The sequence below is a fragment of the Filicampus tigris genome, chromosome 9 (genome assembly GCF_054856515.1).
Source record: "Filicampus tigris isolate MCC_2025a chromosome 9, RoL_Ftig_1.0, whole genome shotgun sequence".
NCBI lineage: Eukaryota > Metazoa > Chordata > Actinopteri > Syngnathiformes > Syngnathidae > Filicampus > Filicampus tigris.
The window spans coordinates 15,453,845-15,475,485 of NC_141225.1; the positions used below are offsets into that span (position 1 = coordinate 15,453,845).

Sequence of the window (21,641 nt, forward strand, 5' to 3'; positions counted from 1 at the left end):
ACAAAATTACAACTTCATACAGAAAAACTTGCTAAACGTTCCAACAATGAATTGAAAAGAATTTGGGGTTGGAAAAAGCAAAAGCGTCATGTCATGGTGGTTTTCCTTTCCACAGGAGACATGGCATTTGTAAAGCTGATAGTGGAACAAAAGTGCGGAGCATTTCATAAAGAAACTGCTTAAATTTCTGTCAATGAACTAAATTTAATTTTGGATTGGAAATAGATATGTATAATTTATCATATTTGCTGGATTTTTTTTACCTACTTCTAGTAAAAAATAATAATATATTAGCAGAAACCCCCGACACTTGTTGTAGCTCGCCACGCACGGTTGCTTTATTTTGGGAACATTTCCTCTTACAGTGACGTCACTTCCTAAAACCTGATTTAACATTGAGCCATTCTCTTTAGTGTTTGCCCTGTATCCCCCATGTCCACTTCTCCACCGACCACGATTTGATTTAAAATTTGCATAAATGAGCCATTGAAAGTGGCACTTCAGTAACTTAGACGACACCGAACCAGTGTGTCCTATTGAGCAGCTTCAAACCTGACAGGAGAAGGCAAAGGTGAGGCTTGGCATTGTGCAGACTTTTTCGAGGCTAACGTAGCAAAGCTAGCACTTTCATCGGCTGCTCCGGTGAGCGAGAAAAAGGAAAATATTCTCTTTTACCTGTGTGAAAAAAAACCTGTCAGCTGTTTTAACTTTTGGGTTGGATGTTCGTCTTTGCGTTTTAACAATTGATGCGCAATATATTGTAGTAAATTGGATTTGAAACAAAGGGTTTGAAGTGGTTACCTGTATTAGCAAAGGACGCTATGTATCTCGGACGTGGTCTGGAGAGCAGTACTCACCCGCCGGCCTCATTTCAACACAAACTCTATATGTGTTTATTGTCGTGTAAGCAGGGCATGCATGTTTGAAATGACGAGTGTATGCAATTAATCAAACACCATTTGAATGCTTTCTGGATAGCTCACCGTCTAGCCCTCCCACTTAATGAGTTAATTAAAAAGCCTATGATTTTTTGTTCTAACACACATGAAGGGTTTGTCGTGTATTACTAATGGAGCTTTTTTGAAAACAAATTAGACCGAACTCCTCCCATTTGTGCACCTCTGCTGAGAAAAAGAATTAGGTCTTTGTTGCAGGGTAAACACTTGAGTGTGTGTGTCTGGATGACATGACTGCTTAAAGAGGAAGTCAACCCAAACACATTTTTTTTTTCCAGAATATGTTCTATGCAGGCCCACTAGTTGAAACAAGGCATTCTATTGTGTTTGTGGAATATGAGTTAAGCAGCAAAATGCCCCCGCTTTTAGCCATCTCCGGATGCAGCCATTTTGTCACTTTCTGTCGACTGAAAATGACATCACAGTTGCTCCGGGCTCTGCTAACGGCTAATCATGGCTCAGCTTCAGAAGACAGGTGAGCTGTGGTTGGTCGTTACCTGAGCCCTGAGCAACTGTGATGTCGTTTTCAGTCGACAGAAGTGACAAAAGTAGCCGCCCCCTGAGAAGGCTAAAAACGGGTGCATTTCTCATATTCCACAAACGTAATATTAATCAGAATGCCTTGTTTCAACTAGCGGGCCTGCATAGAACATTTATACTTTGTCATAGTTTGGGTTGACTTCCACTTTAGAAACAGTGTTGAGTTCCATTTGTTCTCTCTTAGTGCGTGTTAATATGTTGTATTACAATGGTGCAAAATCGTTCAAATGTCAAGATTCGAAAAGGCTACCCGATTTAGTTGGATTGTCAGGCTGTACACTCATTTTAGTAGGTACTGGTGTAGCAGCTGTGCCACTTCAGTACTGCTGATTGAAAATACAATTTTCCAGCCCCCATGTCGTCCACATTGCATGACATTTTATCTCCCAAATAATTTTGTTGCATCTCTCAACTTTTTACAATGCGATGCCCTCTTATGTGGTCACGCCGTCACGGTTGACAAAGTTCTTTTACTCCCTCGAGCAGTAACAGAATGCACATTCATTCCATAGATGCTATCGGCTACAACACACAACTAGTCACTTGAGCCAACACGCAAGCCGAATTGTCCCTTTGCTCATTCATCTTTGCTGATGTGACACCCGGCAGTCATCAGACCTGACCCTAATAGCCGGCCCTCATTAACTTACAGATATTACTATGCAGAGCCAGACACCGTTAAGATCTGAGGATTTTTTTTTTTTTTCTTCAACCCCTTCGCAGCATGGGGGCTTCATAAGATTTGGATTGTTTGCTCTTCTAGGCAGGGCTGATGATTGGCGGTTGTGACATCAGAAAAGAAGAATGAGCAAAGGCACATTTCATCTTGCATGTTGGTGGGGCGGCAAACGGCTGCTGGTGGCCATAATGGCCAACACCGGTCTGGAAATGCACCAGCCGTTCGGGAATGTTAAAAATATTTTCCCGACATTCCTGATGGCCACCCCGCCCCTGGTGTGGAGTGGCCGAGTGTGAGTTTTAGCCGATAGCCGCTCTGGAAATTATATGCACTCTGTTACCATTCGTGGGAATAAAATGACTAAAGTGCATCAATTACTGTCATCCTAGACCACTTATGATGGCATCACACAAGTTTTGAAACAGTTTTTTTTTTTTTTCGAGCATTAACTTGCACCAACCCATGCAGGTAAGTAGTAGTGTTACAATACCAAAATTGTGACTCCAATAGTATGTCTGCATAAAGTAACTTGATACCACGGCAAAAATTAAACAGTCAAAGCAGTGGAATAATAGCTGAGAAAACAACTTCACATTATCTTGTTATTAATTCAATTTAATACGGTATTAGGCTTTGCCATGTTTGTAGGCTTGGCTGTCGGCCATGGAGGCAAAATATTTCCAGATGACACTTTGTCTGGAAGGTTGCCAGGAGTGAGAGAGTTTGTAGACATTTCAAGTCAATTATTTCTCCATCTTCCACATATGCCGAGAAAAGGTGCCGCCCAGTTCAGAAAACATTTGGAGAGCATTGTTGCTGCATTACCGGTACTTTATTTTTTAAAGGAAGCGGTGATTAAAAAAAAAAAGGGTGGGGGGGGGGGCATTTTATTGTCCTTTTTAGTACTGTCACATCGTGCTGCCCTACAGGTGAGGCAAGGTGACCTCAGCAAAGTAGTTGTGACTTGGAAGGAAGCGCATACCTCGGGTCATCGTTTTACTAAAATGCCGCCAAATCACAGTTTTTGCAGCAATGTAATAAGCAGCCAGTGTTCATCTCCTTTGGCGCCGTTATTGCCAGATTGACTCCTTCCTTGTCATATTGATTCCATTCATCTTGTCTGTTTCCTAGCAGCAGTTGAAGTCGCTGCTCCTGACAGCGCTACCAAGGGCCGTACAAAGTTTTATCATTTTATTTATTATATATTACGAGTGTTATTGGATGAATTCTTTTGGGGGCTTTCGTCACAATCCCACTAAGGTTTAAGGTTGTGTTCGTTCTAAGAATCAAATACTCTCTAGGACCTAGTTTTCCAAATTTTGTGCGAGAGGTTCCTACCATGATCTCATTTCTCATTTGTACAACAGTGCTTATCTGTCCTCTTTTCTGTCAACAGTTCCCTTATCATTGCTACACTGACAAGTTCCCTACCAAAACTTCCCCTTGACAAACTCCCGAGTAGCAAGGATGTCCCAACTCCAGTTCCAGTGTCCGGCCAGTCCCATGCCCGCTGCCCCTGCCCCACCGCAACTGGGGCAGCCTCAGCTGAGGCCAACTTTCAGCATCCCCTGTGCCGCGAGCACGTTGGCGTCAGAGAGCGCCGGCCAGCCCGTCAGGAGCTCCGCGCTCCCTGCGGGCTCAGCCACTCCCTACACGACCATCACAGGTTTGTTTGTTTGTTTGTTTGTTCAAATTGTCTCCGTAATGAAGCCGTTAGGCCCACAGCATAAAGATTTGAACATTCCTGGTAATATGACAAGTGTACACGTGTTAACATTAAGATACAATAAAACACTCGGATAAATGCTGATTATGTAATGGGGTTACAGGAAAGAAAGAATCAAAAAATTTTTATAACAAGTGACGGTGGGCATGACAAAAGCATTATGTTAAGATAAGAAGGCTTTTATTGATCCAGCAGTGGGGAAATTTTCAATGTTACAGCAGCAAAGATGTTGTCACTGCTGTAGTTTTACTGCTGTGAATTTAAGTCAATTTACTTCAAGTAGCTCTTTATTAGCTTCGTCATAGTATGTGCGTATGTAAAGTCTTTGCGATGGAAGAGCAAAGGAACAGAATCAAGGGGTCAAAGGAACTTTAAGGGTGGGAGTGCCGTGTAAGATTGAAGGTTGGCTTCAGCAGGCAGGCAGTGTGTCGGGTGACCGGGTGTGAGCTGTGGCCGATAGTAGCGCCGGAATAAATGTGCATTCCGTTACAGCTTGTGGGAATAAAGCAACCGAAGAGCGTCAGCAACTATGTCATCCGTTAAACACAAGCCAGGGCGTTACAGTGTAGTCTTCACTTGGCATTACTAATTGAGGATGGTTCTCCCTTTTGGAATTTCTATCATGAAAAATCCGAAGAAAAAAAATACAGCGTAGGCCCAGAAGCCTTTGATCCTCACCAATCTAAGATCTTGTGAGACGTCCTTTAATGCAGGCTTCCCAAAATAGCTCAAATATTGTAAATTTCATTTATTGATTTGATGCCTCGTGCAGTTCTGATACCTTATATGATGGCAGAATAAATTCCGGAATTTGGGGGTATACGGTACTTTCAATTCCCCAAAACTCCAATTTCAAATTTGCTTCAAAACTGAATTGGACAAATTCAAGGACATTGGACTTGGAAGGTTCCACTGTGTGTCACGTTTGTATTTGATGTTTTGACCATTTATGGCGTTTTCTATCTATGTGTTTTTTTTTATTTTACCAGTATCTAACATGGCAAACCCTAAAGAGAAGACCCCCATGTGTTTGGTGAATGAGTTAGCCCGTTTCAACAAACTCCAACCTGAGTATAAGCTACTGAGTGAGCAAGGCCCGGCTCACTCCAAAGTACGTCGGGAGAATCTTTCACAAACAAACGTAATTATTTACGAAATCAAAAATAAACTAAAGGGAGCTTACGCTGCTTTTTGTCCCCATCAGATTTTCTCAGTGCGGCTAACACTGGGCGATCAGCACTGGGACGCCGAGGGGACCAGCATCAAGAAGGCCCAGCATTCCGCTGCTACATCTGCCCTGGCTGAGACTGTACTTCCGAAGCCCACCATCAGGACACCACGCAACACAGGCAAGAACGCAGGTCGGTGCCTCCCACTTCTCTCGTGATAAATAAATCGGGGGGTTTTTTTGTTGGTTTTTTGGCTTTTCCCTCTAATGTGTGATTAGTATTGGTTGCTTTTGTGTGTGTTTACCTCTGGCAGATGCTATGATTCAAATCATGGAGTTGAACGCATTGTGCTCAAAACTTAGTAGAAAGCCCATATACAAACCCATCGACCAATACCCGATGAGACCAGCACACATGAGTTACGGTGTCCGTGTCGCGGCGCCCTATCAGCGCTCTATGCAACAGTAAGTTTGGCCCATTTCTCGTCCACTTTTTGTCTTTCGTTAAACTGTCGGTTGTTTGATTTTTTTTTTTTTTTTTTTTTTTAAATGCATTGTTAATTGCGTGTCCAGTTACTACTACCCATTTGCCCCCATGGGACCAATGATCTACCACATGGAACTATCCATCGGAGGCCAGCATTTTGTCGGGAAGGGACGCACGCGGCAGCTCGCCAAGCAGGACGCCGCCGTGAAGGCCCTCAAAGTGCTGCAGAGGGAGCCCATATTGCAGCAAATGCCAGAGGTGAGAGGCCTGCGCTCAGCTTTCCTGTTGAACTCATTCACTGCCACACATTTTCAGACCCTCTTTCACCCTAACGTTTGAAAAATTCAAAATAAAAAGTTCCGGGCATTGAATGTCTGGACTGAAAAATCGGTATTCATTGGATTTGTTTTGTTTTTTCTCTCTCTCTCTCTCTCTCTCTCAGGTGAACGAAGAGCCCGAAGAAGAGAACCTCAACAAGTCCGAAATTAGTCAAGTGTTTGAGATTGCACTGAAGCGCAACCTACCTGTAAATTTTGAGGTATCACACATTTGAATTGGAGGCTCATTACCGCCACCTTGTCCGGGCGCTTCCCAACTGTCGACATCATTGGCGTGATCCAGGTGTTAAAAGAAGAAGGCCCGCCGCACATCAAGAGCTTTGTGGTGCGCGTTGCAGTGGGAGAGTTCACCGGCGAGGGCGAGGGTAAGAGTAAAAAGATTGCGAAGAAGCTGGCGGCTGCCGCTGTGCTCGGAGACTTGAAGAGGCTACCTCACATACCCAGCGTGGAGAAGACGCTGCCGCGCATCAAGAAGAAAACCAAATCCATCATTAAGGTACTTCGAAAATGTTGCACATGAAACAGTTTAAATAGGACATTTGGAAAATTTTTATGTAATCTAATTTGTGGGGTTTTTTTTTTTTTTGCACAAGATGCCTACTTTAAGTATGGCCTAATCGTGGCAAATCTCCCTGATCGATTATTAACGTTGATATATTTTTTTTCGTCATTTATTTGACATGGCCCAAAAATTAAAAAGAAAGCGTGTAGACAAACAAGGCAAAAGAAACGGCGGCATGACAGCAGCACGCAACGACTCGAGGCGAAATGGCCTCACATTCAAGTGCGCAAGCCAAGTGTAATAGAATAAAGTCACTAGAGCATACTGATTCTTGATGAGATGGCAACACTTGAAATAAAGCAGCCAAGTGACAAGCAGTCTCGCACCCACTCCGTTTGTGCTGTAGATGTATGCGTTTATATTTACGATTTTATGAAAAAAAAAAAAATTGTTAAAAATGACCCTCAATGGTTAATTTGAGGCAAGGGGACTTTTCTTGCTTGAAGAGGTTTCACATTTAGTCCAAAAGTAAAAAAAAAAAAAAAAGACCCGGTATCTCTTTTCTTTTTGCATCACATGTCATAGGAAATACGACATGCACTTCAAGTTACATTTCAGAAGACCGGCAATCTGCAATTTTCCTACCTTAGACTGAGAAAATTGTTTTGTGGTCAGACCTCCTAAGCTCCAAATGTTATATTTCCCACTTCCAGAAAGTCTTAAAACACAGCTTTCCTGTTTCATTTCTTCTGCAATTCAAGCAGCAAATTAGTTGATCCTGAGTGACTGGCTTCCTCTGCCAAGTAGTAGAGTTACTGTAGACTTGCAATGCTTCAAGACTGTGACGACATTCTTAAAGATCCAAAGTGTTGGATTGAAACGAATCCACGTCAGAATCTTACCCGTGTTGCCCGCAGCTGCAGACCAGCCCGGAATATGGCCAGGGAATGAATCCCATCAGCCGTCTGGCTCAGATCCAGCAGGCCAAGAAGGAGAAGGAGCCTGAATACAGCATGGTGACGGAAAGAGGGCTGCCGCGGCGTCGGGAGTTTGTCATGCAAGTGAGTCCGCTCCGCGGCTACCCAAACGATCGTCAATCCTCCCTTGATGAGTCCTTTTCGCACTGCACTTGGGACTGCGCCACACACAAAATGTCTGGCCGTTAGCATTCGGAAGTGCAGCATTGGACATTTTTCAATTCAAGGCACAGCGCCACGAACGGCAAACAACCCGCCCTGCGCAGAATTGGCGCGACGCGGTTTCGTTCCGTCGTCGCAGCACAATAATAAATGGGTTTGTTGACAGCGCTGTGCTAAGTGCAGTGTGAAAAGGTTTTTGGCGTGTTGGCCTTTCTTGAATGCGTTCTGCCTCGCATGCGTTTGTTCCAGGTGAGAGTGTGTGGCCAGTCTGCAGAGGGCATGGGGCCGAGCAAAAAGGTGGCCAAGAAGAACGCGGCGGAGAAGATGTTGGAGATGCTGGGATATAAAGTGCCTCAGCCTCAGCCCCCTAAGCCGGCACTTAAAACTGAAGAGAGGGTATTTGTTTGACCTTTTTAGGTAATGCAAAAGCATGACCCTGTTTGTATGTTTCATCTGAAACGTCTGTCATCTGTGGAAATGTTCAGACCCCCGTGAAAAAGCCTGGCGATGGACGCAAGGTCACATTCTTTGAGCCCGGCTCTGCGGAGGAGGTGCCGCTGGGTGAGTCCGAGCGGTTGGAATGTACAAATTGTCGACCCCCCCCCCCGCCCCCCTTCCTGTTTTCGTCACATCCTCCCACTTTATCTTACAGGTTCCAAGGAGGAGTTCCGCCTGCCTTACTTGAGCCACCAGCAGCTTCCTGCGGGCATCTTGCCCATGGTGCCCGAGGTGGCTCAAGCGGTCGGCGCCTGCCAAGGGCCCCAGGCCAAGGACTACGCCCGAGCAACACCAAACCCAGGAAAGGCCTCCGTCACTGCCGTAATTGCCAACGAGCTGCTGTACGCCGGCACGTCCCACACGGCTGAAGCTATCCTAAAGAACAAAAACATCCAGACGCCCCACGGGCCCCTCACCAGGCCCTCAGAACAGCTCGCTTACCTTGCGTCTGTGCAAGGACTGCAGGTAGGCGTTTTCTTCACTGCCGTCAGCCACTCAATCAGCTCAGCATTGCGTGCTTAAGAGTAAACGCATTATTTGTTTTGCTTGCAGGTGGAGTACAAAGATTTCCCTAAAAATAATAAGAACGAGTTTGTATCGCTGATAAACTGTTCCTCCCAGCCACCGCTCATCAGCCATGGAATGGGAAAAGATGTAGAATCCTGTCATGATATGGTAGGACGATTAATGCATGATCTCTTTTCTATTTCTTACAAGTAGGACACAAGCCATTTTGTCATGCTGGATGACTTCAAGCCATGATTTAAAAAAAAAAAAAAAAAAAAAAAAAAATTCCCATGAAGAATAAAATAAGATGAATTCCAGACTCAAACTTGCACCATCATAAACTTTCATTAACTCTACACACAATAAGTAACCTTTAATATTCATGGGCAAGTTGAAGAATTTACTGTATAATAAAATTAACCTTAAGAAAAACTCATGTTTTGAGGATCTCGGCAGACACATTATGAGAAGGGAACAGAAAAGTTAAGTGCTACTGTCACTTTTTTAAATTGGGTATACCGTATTGCTAGTGTTGTACAGTGCATAACAAATATGTTTTGTTAGCATCACCTTGGTAAAATATTTAAATAGTTTATCCCCACTACTGTACATCAAAGTTCATCATTCATAAAAACTAGGGGTGTCGCAATATTGTAATATCGCATATTAAAATAGCCACGATATATTGTCTTTGTCATGTCACGAAATTAACAGCAGCAAATCTGTTTAAAAGTCCAAGTTGTTTTCCATTTGTGCAGTTCCAGCACCCTCTGGTGGTTAGTTTATTAGTGCAATTTGATTTAATTCAAGCCTATTTCTTTGTGAATTCTGTCATGTCCAAAAACAGAATATTGTGATGTTTTTAAATATGAGCTTTTTTTCTTCAATATCGTGAGATTTGATACAGTACCGTGAGCTTTTTATATATCGCCAACCTCTTCACATTATCGTGATAATTATCGTGTTGTGAAATTTGTACGGTGATATTGTCGTATCGTGACATTTGAATATCGTGACTTTAAAATTGGTGTAAAGTGAACATTTTTTCAATATAGGTCTTTTTACAATATACTTTAATATTTCAATGTGGGAAAGGAGAGCCACATTCGCCTTGCACTTTTCAACCACTTATTGAACACATCTTTGAAAGAGGTTCCATAATTACCAAGGGAAGTGGTGTTTTTAATTTTGCGATGATTTTACGTTTTGCGTTACATTCTTCATCTGCTATTATTAACAGCATTATATTTTTTGTAACAAGGTTCATTCTGTCATAGACTGTTTAAATGCCAAGACGCTCGGGCCACACTCGTGCAAAAACTGCTGTCGATCACAGCTCACACCCAGACACTCACGCTCAGACTCGCCGATGTTACACACCTCCCCACCAGGCCCCGCCTCTTAACCGTTAGGCACGACACTATATATTAATTGTACAGGTGTGGTGTTATTCCTGCGGGGCAACTTTGCCTGACGCGCCACATCCAGCGCCTCGGGGCCAGCTGCAGGGTCATCAGCCGGGGACCGCCGCTCATTGGAGTTTCGCTCACTGTAACCTCGGAACGCCTCCTGGTGTCGGAGCGTTGGCAGCGACGTCTCCCTGCCACCCCCTGCAGCTGACCACCTGACATTTACACTGTTTACAATGTGTTTTAAAAACGTGTTTAAGTACGTTGCAGTGTGTTTAAATCGTCTCTGTATCGTCGACCTTCAGTTATTGCGGGTGGGTGTAAACAGTATCCCCGCGATTAACAACTGTTATTGTAGTGCATTGTTTTAAAGTTGTCATCAGAGCCGTTTAGTGTCGCAGTAAGTTCCGTTTGTGGTTCTATGGTTATCAGCATATTTATAAAAAAAAGGGAAAATGACAACACCCTTAATGAGTTACTCCTTTTAGATGCTCGCCTAGCGTGTCGCGAAATACGTTGACGTCACATGGTATAGACATACAGTATTTTTGTTTTTCTGTCCTGTAACCAACAGCATCATCTAAGCTCCTAGAAAAAAATGTAAATGACTCTTCTTCACCTCTGCAGGCTGCACTTAATATATTGAAACTGCTTTCGGAGTACGACCAGCTGTTATACGAGCGGACAGGAAATGGAACAGCCTCTGGGTAAGCTTGATTTCTCTATTGCGTGTGTGTCAGACTATGTGCAACATGTCCACGCAAAGCACCACCGCCGATTTCATGAACTGGGCCCGTTTCCGACAGATGTGCGAAACAGGAGGTTGAGGGCGAGCTGCATCCCAAACCGGCCAACTCAAGCACACTGGCCCCGCCCCTGGACGGCAGCGTTTAGCCCATCAGGCTGGCGTGACTGTAAAAGCACTCGAGAAAACTTGAAGACACTGTGTTCCAAGTCGCTGCGGGACGTTTTGGGCGGCTGTCAGTCATGTTCAACAATTGCACCGTGTTCACAGTTAAACAAGATTGAACTGAACAATTTGGTTTTGCTTTCCTTGATGTTGTTTAATTGTACATTCTTTTGTTGTTCGCTAGTGGGGGTAGCTGCATCCTAGCCAGTGATTTTTGGGGCTTCACTTGGAGAAACAAACTGTGAATTATGTCCTGTTAACGCTTGTTTTTAAGTATTATGTTTTTATTACTCCCTTTAGGTTGTTCATTAAAAAAAAAAAAAGTCCCATTTGTTTTTTTCCATTCATGTCTAGGGTGCAGCTGTCAATGTTTCTGCAGTGTTTTCGCTCAAAACCCACAAGTGACGCGTTACCGACATTTACGGTGCAGGGCCAGGAAGAAAGAGTGTGTTACTATAAATGTAGTGTGTTATGTAACGTGATGTCTCCACTGTGCGTGGCGGGGCAGTCTTAACTCCCTTTACCTCCTTTATGTCGGTCTCCCGTCTCTTATTGCTCCTTGTGGAAATAAACCAGTGTGTTCGTACGCACAAACCAAGTATCTGCGTTATCTTGTCTTTGTTTCAAAGTCATTGACTGCTGTACTCAAAATGTTTTTTTGGGTCGTCCTACATTGGAGACATTACAGCGAGCGGTGTGATTGACCGCAGCAGTGACAAACTATCCATCCATCCATTATCTGTACCGCTTCTCCTCACAAGGGTCGCGGGGCGTGCTGGAGCCTATCCCAGCTGTCTTTGGGCAGTAGGCGGGGGACACCCTGAACTGGTTGCCAGCCAATCGCAGGGCACACAGAGACAAACAGCCGCACTCACAATCACACCTAGGGGCAATTTAGAGTATCCAATCAACTTACCATGCATGTTTTTGGAATGTGGGAGGAAACCGGAGTGCCCGGAGAAAACCCACGCAGGCACGGGGAGAACGTGACAAACTATGACCGAAGTAATTTCCATACGATGACAAGCTATCCAAAATAAACAAACCAAATGTTATGCTAATAAATGACTAACCTGAAAATCAATAGATTTGCACAAACGCTACTACTGCATTCCAACGCTCTCTAGAGATTCAGGAAGTGACGTCAGTTTTCTCAGTGTTATCAGAGGACAGGAGGCCAAATTCACATGCAATACAGTGTTTAACATGAAGATGGCTCCACACAGACGTTTTTTGCGACAAATTCAAGATTTCTTGACACGCGCTAAAATGATCATGAAAATGTCAAAATAATGATCAGGACACCTGTTTATGCAGTTTATCAGCATAAAAATGTTTCAGGCTCAGTGGTGTCCTTTGATTTTTTTTTAAGGTAAAATATGTGCTTTAACTCAAAGGTCGACGAAGGACACACTGATTTCGACAATGTAGGTCACTCCTTTAATTGTATGAACACATACAATACAGTAGTTACGGAGATGCATCATTTCATGAACATTTTTTGTTTGATTGAAGATAACTGCAGAGCTGATAACCACTTGTCTGAGTCGCCATTTCGCCTTCTGCATTTGTTTTTCTGTTCTGACGTTCTGTATGCGAGTGAATCCTGGCAGCAGCCCAGTTTTGTTGAATGAAATGCATTATGGTTTAACATGCAAAGATTGAAAACTTATGCAAGCGAGTTAAGACCGTTTAGCATTTGTTTCTTCTTGGCCTCAATGAAGGGATACATGCACTTGTCGGAGCCCATGAAACGATACGTAACCACATTGGATTCCCATGGCAGTAACCTGAAAGACAGACCCAAAAAAAAAAAAAAAAACCAAAACGTATTAGCTGGCTTCGGTCGGTGTGAGTGGAGCGAGACGTGATACTGACGCTCTGCAGAGGACGGGCAGGTAGGTGAGACGTGGAATGCACACTAGCGGTTGGTCTATGAGGATGGCGTTCATGGCCTGCTCCACGCAGTACTGAGGCTCCAGAGGGGGCAAGACGAGCTCCATCTCCTCTCTGTTGGCAGTCACCAGAAGTTGAGAAAGAAATCATATGAAATGGGTATATAGATTCACCTATTTGCGTTGTTTATTACACGCCCAGCCCCCCCCGTTCCCCTCTCCAGCCCATTGTTTGTTTTATTTATTCTTTGTTATTTTTTCTTTGCGGGGTGAGGGCATTCCCTGTTTTTCGTGGAGAACGCTGACTGGTGGTTTATCTGTTGTTGTTTTTTTCTCAGAATTTCTTTGGTTCAAAAATGTATTTTTTCTCTAATGCATTTAAAATGGGTATCAATTACGTCAAGGCACCACTTATACTGGTATGGAATTAACGCTGACACACCTTATCTTGCAGCCCTCAAACATGCCCGTGTCCACAATGTACGGGCACACCAGAGTGGTTTTCACGCCTTCCATTCCTTCAGCCAGCAGCTCGTGAGCCAGAGACTCATGGAAACCCACCGCAGCAAACTTGCTGGCGCAGTAGTCCTGTCTCGGGTGGAATAAACACATCCGTTTATGAAGGATTTGTCTGGAAAAGCATCTGAGATTGCTTCATTTTTGATCAATATTGCAAATATGTTCCAAACCAGATTCACCTCTACGCAGCCTGTGCTGAAGAGGCCCAGCACGCTGGCGATGGTCACGATGTGGCCGTGATCTTGGGCCTTCATCTGAGGCAGGAAGGCCTTCACTGTCTGACACACACACACACACACACACACGGAGTGACGTAGACACACAAACGCACAGAGTGATGTAAAGGTACGCAATGTTCAAGAGTGATTTAACGGTATTTTGCTCAACCTGAAGGACGCTTTTGTTGCATGAGCAGCTTCGCATTAAGAGGATTGTGAGCGATGCTGTGAAGGGGATCGTGTTTGTGTGCTTTATTTTTAGCAACAATAACCTGCTGTGTGCCAGCAGCTGAGGATGAAAATGCATTTCGCAATTCAAATTTTTTTCTTTGTTACGAAAAATCTAATAATAAATACCATAATTTTTTTGCCAAAGATTTTCATGATTACTTAATACGTACGTGGAAGCAACAATGTGTGATTTAATTTGACGGCATCATTTCAATTGTAAGAACAATAGTATTCCGTAGAATACCTTCCTAATTTAGTATTGGTGGACCAGCCTGAACAGAGCATTACTGATATTGGTACTGTTGAACAAACATTTATCACTGTTTATTTGTATAAGACACCAAAGCCTAAATGTAAATTATACTTGAGAACTATACGGGGAGTCCCAAAGCTTTAAAAAAAAATCATAGTGTTTTGAAAAACAATATTGAATCATAGTGTTTTGAAAAAGAAATCCACAAATGTTGGTGGTTCTTCACAGAGGATAAAGAATATCACCAGCCTCTTAAAATAAAGTCCTAAGTCAAATTTTGGTCAAAAATATTTTTGGGCCTTAAACATCTCCTCGGATGCTTGGCCACCTCTGCTAAAATCGGCTAGTTCTTTAGTGAAAAGGTAATTCATTTCTACTCCTGAAATGACATTCGTAATACATATAATCTAATCAGAATTTGTTCGGTTGTTCATGTTTTTCGGAAAAGATGACTCATGCCATTTCTATGAAAGGAGGACTTATGCCTGTGAGTTGCCATATTGTCTGTCGATATGTTTCTCCACCATTTGTATTCATATAGCCATTCCCTTAATAGTACTGCCCTTTTATGGCATTTTGCATTGTTTTGTTAGTATGATTCAGTCAAACGGACTTGTATACGTTTGGTTTGCCTCACCCAGAAGAGTGCAAGACAGTTGACACTAATGGTCTTCTCAATGAGCTCATCCGGACAGTCCAGCACTCGTTGGCCAGCCACCACTCCGGCGTTGTTCACCAGCATGGTGACATCCCGGCCCAGGTCCTTCCGCACCACATCCGCGTAGCGATACACGTCCTCTCTTTTGGTGACATCCACAGTGTAGGCGTGCACCTTGCCCCCCAAGTCGCGCACCAGTTTGGCCGTGCGCTCGTTGGCCGCGCCGTCCACGTCCCACAGCACCACCTCGGCGCCTCGCTTGGTGAACTCCTGGGCGAAGAGCCGACCCAGGCCTCCTCCCGAGCCGGTGATCAGCACCAGCTCGCCGTCGATGGGCTTGATGCGCGGCCGCAGCACGGCCCGCACGGTGTTGCGCAGGATGAAGTAAATCATGTCCAGCAGCATCATCTGCAGGTCCATGAGGAAAATCATGCTTGCTCGGCTTGACTCTGGCTGACTTTCACAAACGGCTGAGTGAGTCCGTGCAAACGGCCGAGCTGCTGTTTGAGCCGTCTGTGGCCCTCAGCCTCCATCCTGCTGGTTTTAAACACCCTCCTCCCAGATTAGAAGAAATACTTTGAGCTCCTCATTACTACTGCTCTAAGCCGTATACATTTGCAGCAATGGCGAGGAAGATAACTTAGAAGTGCATAGAATGTAAGTCTTTGTAAGGAGCATGTACACGTGAAAGACAAATAGTACTCACTAACCAGTTTATTAGGGACCCCACATCACAGTCATAACAGAAAATCTACGTTTGCCTTTTGTACAGAACCCAACGAAGCAGGAAATAATTACTGAATTTCTTCAAGTAGAGCCCAGGGCGGGGGGTGATTTAGTCAACTGCAGATGGGGAGGGGGGGGGGGGGGGGATTACTATTAATTTTCATTTGTTATACGTTTTGGGGCTTGTTCCCGGCATTCATAAATTCATCTTTACATGTTTTGTTTCAGTGTAACCTAATACACATTATAATAATAATAATAACAAAAAAAGCTATCTTGTTTTCCTAACCCACTCACTGTGTAGCTATGAATTTTCAACAGATTGGGGTACTTTTTTAAAAAAGATTTTAGCAAATGCCCATATAAAATCTGTATTATTTTTAACCAGAGCTATATTGATAAGTGATAACCTGGTCATCCATTTCTTGGTAGCTTTAAGAGTGAAGTAAAGTAGTAATTGGTGAGAAGAAATTCTGTTGAAGTGATACATTATTACTGAGGGACTAAGATTTTTGCATGTCTGTAAGGCGTTAAGTTTTGCCAGGGTAGGTAATGGAGAGTTTATGACGCAAGTTTGTTTTTGCTGAGTGGCTGTTAAAAATCTCAAGCATCTGTATGCTGTGTAACCATCGCTGTAAAGTGCTGTCTACTATTACTACCCTTTTTTTTTTGGGTGGGGTTTCAAAAATTGTTTTCAACACAACAGAGCGGGAGTGTCAGATGTTTTATTTCACAACTCCCTTGCGGAATTGCCCTACACGAAGATGGAAAATTGACAGGTCATGCCATTGATACAAAACAGTAGGGCAGTTATACTAAAACTTTTTCACTCCAAATCTTGTATTGGACAATTGAATTCCGGAATTAAATGGCTGTCCAGTAGCCCCGGTGGAATATTAAAAGTACCAGAAAAGCATAATAGGCCAGATTAATGCTTTATATTTGGTTCCTTCATGTAATCCGAAATGTAATGCACCATTGATTTGGCGCAAAAAAAAAAAAAAAAAAAATCCACATAATGTTTGGTTGGTTGGCTTTAACTTCATATTCCCGCATATAATTTTTGCAATCAGTTAAAATTTAAATTTGGATGTAAAAACTGACACGTTTTATTAGCAGTTTGAGGGCATAAGAAGATTATGTTTTTGAACTATAAACCTCTGTGGTATTACACCTCAAGAAGGATTGCTTTCTCTCTCAACACTGGCGCCCTTGTTGTGCTTGCAGTGTTTGGCATGTGAGTCATGTACGTATGGAATGAGTCTTTATTTAGTAGTCATAAAGATGGCCACACTATTTACCAAGTGCTGTTCTTTTTTTCCTCCCTTTTGACATAATAGCAGTACCCCCATCAAATGTACTCTTTCTTTAAATTTGTCTGACAGGTTAAATTACTATATTACTTATATTATTATTATTATATTAAAGATAATTTATGGAATAAATTAAAACAGTCTGAGCACAAATATATATGCAGTGGGCAGTATTTTTTTGGGGGGGGGGGCATGTTGTCTAATGTTTATATATCTTGACTATTTTTGCAATTGAAAAATATTAGCATGAATTTATAATCATATTTATCCAATATTAATTCAATATCACTGTTATATTTAAATAAGATATTCATATATTATGTCAAAAAACAATAGAACACATTACATGGGAGCATTAACAGATAGAATAAAGTAATCAGCACAGAAAATAAGCAAGAAAAGTTTACTTCCGTCGATGATTAAAAAAAAAAAAAAAACAGTACAAATTTGTTGACCAGTATTCTTTTTCCTGATCACGTGCACTGCCCCTTTAAGGGGTGAATAAAGAAAATCACAGTACAACCAGATAACCGCAAACAATGTTCAAATTTTAACCACTCATTATAAAATTTGAACCACGATAGTTGTGACTCTAACCAACAGAACGTCCTTAATTTTAGTCCAGCCTGGATAAAGAGCAGGCCTAACTGTGCCACGTCACTTTTAGCCCGCCACAACCCTGTACTGAAAAGATTAAGAATACTGTAAGTGACACTGCAATTGATAAGAACAGTAATAAAAATTTACTGCGGTTTGCCAATTTATCTCCCACTGACAGCAGTGCTACTGCAATTGGCTAGAGCGTCTGGCTCTTGTGACTGTCGATTACGTATATTCGTTGACACCGCATGTGAAACCTTTGGTACTCTTAGTAAAAAAGTTTTTCCTCTTCTCCTCTCTGCTCAGCTCCATTGCGATTACTTGGCTTCATTTTCCTCACAATGCGCCAACAGCTTTGTTTCACTAATTCCTAGCCTCTTCCGGAATCAATTTTACGTACCTCTGTGCCTCTGTATTACCATTGTGTTACTGTGACAGACTCCTACCCTTAGAGGGCAGTCTAACACAACAACAACAACAACAACAACAACAACAACAACAACAACAACAACAACAACAACAACAACAACAACAACAACAACAACAACAACAACAACAACAAGCTATAAAAGCCTACAACCTAATAATATCGAAAAATAAATGTTATATTATTATTATTTTTCGGATAATTTGAATTTAGTTTTAAATGCTGCATTAATAAATATGAGAATTAAAAAAAAAGGCTTATGATGGATCAGTTTTACATCCAAAAATGAAATAAGATATTTATAGTGGCTGTCTAATGAAAAGCATGCAGTCAGGTAGTGTATATGTAAGAATTTGGACCATGACTGCATTTTTTAAGTGACAGGAAGATTTATTACATTTCAAGAGCGATTCAACATAACTCTTACATTATTAGGGTCTTAAAGTTATTTTCACATCATTGTACATTTTGGGGAAAGTCTTCAATTGGAGCTAAAGGTCAATAGACAATAGACGGCATCATAATAATAAAGTCATACATGCAATGTATCCTTGTCCTTTTTTTTAAATCTGAAATATCATGAAAAAAATTTTGTACGTTTTTTTAATTACATTTTTGATTTAATGTTTTTCTTCATTTTATTATTGTCTTTAGTTTAAATTGAACTCAAGAAATACGTATTAGAAAACTTGACATCATTTTGCACGCAGATTATTAATTTTTTCATTTGTCAGCGGGTCAGTTAAAAAAAAAAAAAAAAGGCCCAATGTGTGTGCTTTGCTTTCACGCCTATTTTTTCTCTGATGAAAAAGACAAAGCGGGGGAAAAAAGCATTTTAGCATAACTTCCTGGTTGCGGTGAAATATTAACCATTAGTCTGTATCACTTCTACTTTTGAGGTGGACCCGTGAGCGTACTGCACCACGTTTCATTCTCTGTTAAAGTTGAGAAATGTTGCTTGAGTGTGAGCGAGTTGTTATGAAGCACGAAGAAGAAGAGCAAGAGACTGGATCTTCAGGCCGAGCGGGTTTCCACAAAGCAGTTTGGCTGGCTCGCCCTCTCTCACGGCAACAAGTTGTTTGCAGGACGTTTGGATGGCAAAACAACAAGAGGCTTTCCAAATAACATGTTATGAAGGTTACAGAGTTCAGGAAGGCAACTTTCAGGCCATGCTCCCTGGTTTTTATTACTTCGACAAACTTCCTCCTGCTGCCTGTTTACTTCAGCCAGAATGCTTTTGTTTTGAAATCATCTGTGTAATCATTTACACAGGCAATAATAGATCATCATAAGACAATGGCACAAACATTATTTGGATTTCTTTAATTTTAACACGGGAGAAACTGAAAATTGATCACTGGGCCACTTACAGTGTGGTCACCAATTTCCCATCCCTGTTGTAGTGCTTCACTAGCACTATTAGCATAACTGGTACGCAGTTTGCCTCACTCGTAACATGTAGTTGTTCTACGAATGTGCTCAAGTCATTTTACTTGTACCCGGTCATCGGGGAGTCCAGGGCAATGAGGAGTTGCAAAACGGGGATCTGAGCGCCTCATCGAGGGCCCAGTACCCTTCGTTCCCGTCCCGTATGCTAGCGCTGTCTTTGCTTTCCAGGACTGGAGCATAAAAGTGTGGGAAAAACCTACCGACTGCGAAAGAACAAAGGAAAACGTTGGATGGCCTTCGATTCGGCTGTGCAACCGCGTCCTAAGTTTGAGTAGAAATCAACTGAATCCGGTGGAACAACTCCTTACGGGATAATTGTAATCTCCAGAAACACAAAAACACCATAGGCCAGGCTACGTGCCCAAAATGTGGTATAGAAGACGAAACACCTAACCGCCAAGTGGGAAGGTGTGCTGCCTACCGGAAACGATAACTGCGGAATGAATTCCTCACAATTAAGTCAGTTGTTGAGAAAATTAATATTAAAACACTGGCCGCGTACCTGACACAAACTGAAATTCTTGCTGAGTACGACATGAGAAAATAACGCAGTGTTGTCGCAATGAGCCTACTAATGGCCTGAGCGGTGTACCCGATTGGATCATCCTACGGTCTCGATAGCTGAACGGCCGGACACCACTGACTTCATAATAATAATAATGAAAGGATGATCAATGAAAGGATCTATGCAGAGGTGGGCAGCCCGGCCGGATGCCCATTTTTGGGGCGGAGGGGTGGCGGGTGACAAATTTTAAAAAATGGCTGGACTAAGCATGACCGGAAGTGGATTTTAGTCCGGCTCACTAATTGGCCCTCATGCGTTTGACGTGCTCGCGAGGCGGCCAAATTTCATCTCTGCCTACTCGGTGAAAGGCTTCTTTTTAGGCTTCTTTCAAAACAACTTGTGTCCGGGAGTATATTCAAGCTGCGCGCAGCACTCAAGTATGGCACATCATGCACTTTCCTACTTCCGGAAATACGCCGTAGCAAAACTGCTGTGTAGTGGTTTGCTGGCATGCTTTTATTTTGAAGGCTGGGAAGTGTGAAGGAAGGGAAGTTGGGAAAATAAGTATCTTGTTGAATGCTTGCAGACTTGTCATCTGTTGGACCCAAATAATTGTACAATACGACAAAACCGACCCCAGAGCTCGCAATGGAAGTAAGCGCAGTACACGCAGCTGGGTAAGTACGTGAGTAAGTGGCGCGTTTGAAGCGTGTCCACAGCGGGTTTGAATAGTAAGCTAGCCAGCTAATTATCTTTAAATAAACCTCCTCCGTTAGCATCTCTCCCGCGGGGGCATCATGCACGTTTTATTATTTTTTTAGGGGGGTGGGCGATGGCCAACAATGTTTATGAATATGTCCAGGGGGTCGCGGTAGAAAAGGGTCAAGTGCCCAGCTCTGGATCTATGGAAATGACGTTATTCTTATGCTGAAATTTGTACTCTCAGCGTGCTGCATCTGCCAACACAAACCAGTGCTTTATACAGCCCAAGTGCAAAGAGGTGAAGTCACAGCACAAGTAATCTTGAGGCCATCTGTGTGAAGGAGTGGAAGGTTCAAAGTCTAACCAAAGCACCTTAAATAAAGATCAAATAAAGATTAGGATCTGTGTGCTAGTTGCAGTGCTAGTTGAGTGCAGGTCTTATTGTGTATAAACACACTAGGTAAACTTTTCACTTTTGCCTTGGAGGTTTTCAGTTGATGATATGTAATAAAGACTGGCTCACTTGGTGTGATGGAGACAATTAAACAAACAAAATCGACAATACAGTATTCTCTGGCGTCGCGTGACATGAGGTTCCTCGTATATCAACTTTTAAACCACAGTCAAATGAATGAGAATAGGATCACACCATTGACTTGCTGTGGTTTGTACGACGTGTGCAGCCTCAAGACTAACACTTCTGTGTGTCATTGTTAGTCACCTTCGACAAAAGCCGGAATGCGCTACCAAACCCTTTTTAATTGCGACTTTTATAATCATTGTAATAACCTTTATCTTGATTTGGGAATACAGGACATGCAACACGTCATATGTGCCAAGCAGATTTTGCTTGGAAAACAGATTGCAAATCATTGTGTGGGTTGTCAACAAGTTTGGCCGGACCAATGGACTGATTGATGAATCGTGACATGAAACTTAGCAATAGCCAGTTAAGAAGCCGCCTGTAGCTTGTGCTACACTTGTATAGCGCTTTTCTACCTTTGGTATTCAAAGCGCTTCACACTGTACCTCAGTTACTTGCGCAACTGAGATGTCATTTTCAGTCGACAGAAAGTGGCAAAATGGCTGCCCCCTGAGAAGGCTAAAAATGGGTGGATTTTGCTGCTTAACTCATATTCCACAAACATAATATTAATCACAATGCCGCGTTTCAACAAGTGGGCCTGCATAGAACATATTATTGAAAAAAAATGTGTTTAGGTTGATTTCCACTTTAATATTGCCATTTGTGGAATATGAGTTAAGCAGCAAAATCCACCCATTTT

The 21,641-nt window shown here is 42.6% G+C and overlaps 2 protein-coding genes across 3 annotated transcripts; one reads left to right on the top strand and one right to left on the bottom strand.

Moving 5' to 3' along the window:
• The first annotated feature begins 367 nt into the window (after positions 1-367).
• stau1 (staufen double-stranded RNA binding protein 1) lies at positions 368-11,457 on the top strand. Of its 2 annotated transcripts, XM_086041416.1 has the most exons (15): positions 370-571; positions 3,572-3,841; positions 4,891-5,012; positions 5,106-5,262; positions 5,384-5,534; positions 5,643-5,814; positions 5,999-6,094; positions 6,178-6,390; positions 7,314-7,457; positions 7,785-7,931; positions 8,021-8,096; positions 8,188-8,498; positions 8,586-8,708; positions 10,577-10,656; positions 10,756-11,457. In XM_086041416.1, the coding sequence occupies exons 2-15, from the start codon at positions 3,643-3,645 to the stop codon at positions 10,841-10,843; spliced, it is 2,079 nt and encodes a 692-aa protein (XP_085897542.1). In that variant the 5' UTR covers positions 370-571; positions 3,572-3,642; the 3' UTR covers positions 10,844-11,457. The 2 variants fall into 2 exon arrangements, with proteins under 2 accessions (XP_085897541.1, XP_085897542.1); XM_086041415.1 differs by having other exon boundaries at positions 368-571; positions 4,891-5,262.
• Positions 11,458-12,276: 819 nt separating this feature from the next.
• On the bottom strand, positions 12,277-15,330 carry rdh20 (retinol dehydrogenase 20). The gene is made up of 5 exons (XM_086040652.1): positions 14,613-15,330; positions 13,453-13,551; positions 13,197-13,342; positions 12,738-12,869; positions 12,277-12,649 (listed from the first exon to the last, which is right to left on the bottom strand). The coding sequence occupies exons 1-5, from the start codon at positions 15,063-15,065 to the stop codon at positions 12,529-12,531; spliced, it is 951 nt and encodes a 316-aa protein (XP_085896778.1). The 5' UTR covers positions 15,066-15,330; the 3' UTR covers positions 12,277-12,528.
• Positions 15,331-21,641: the final 6,311 nt, after the last annotated feature.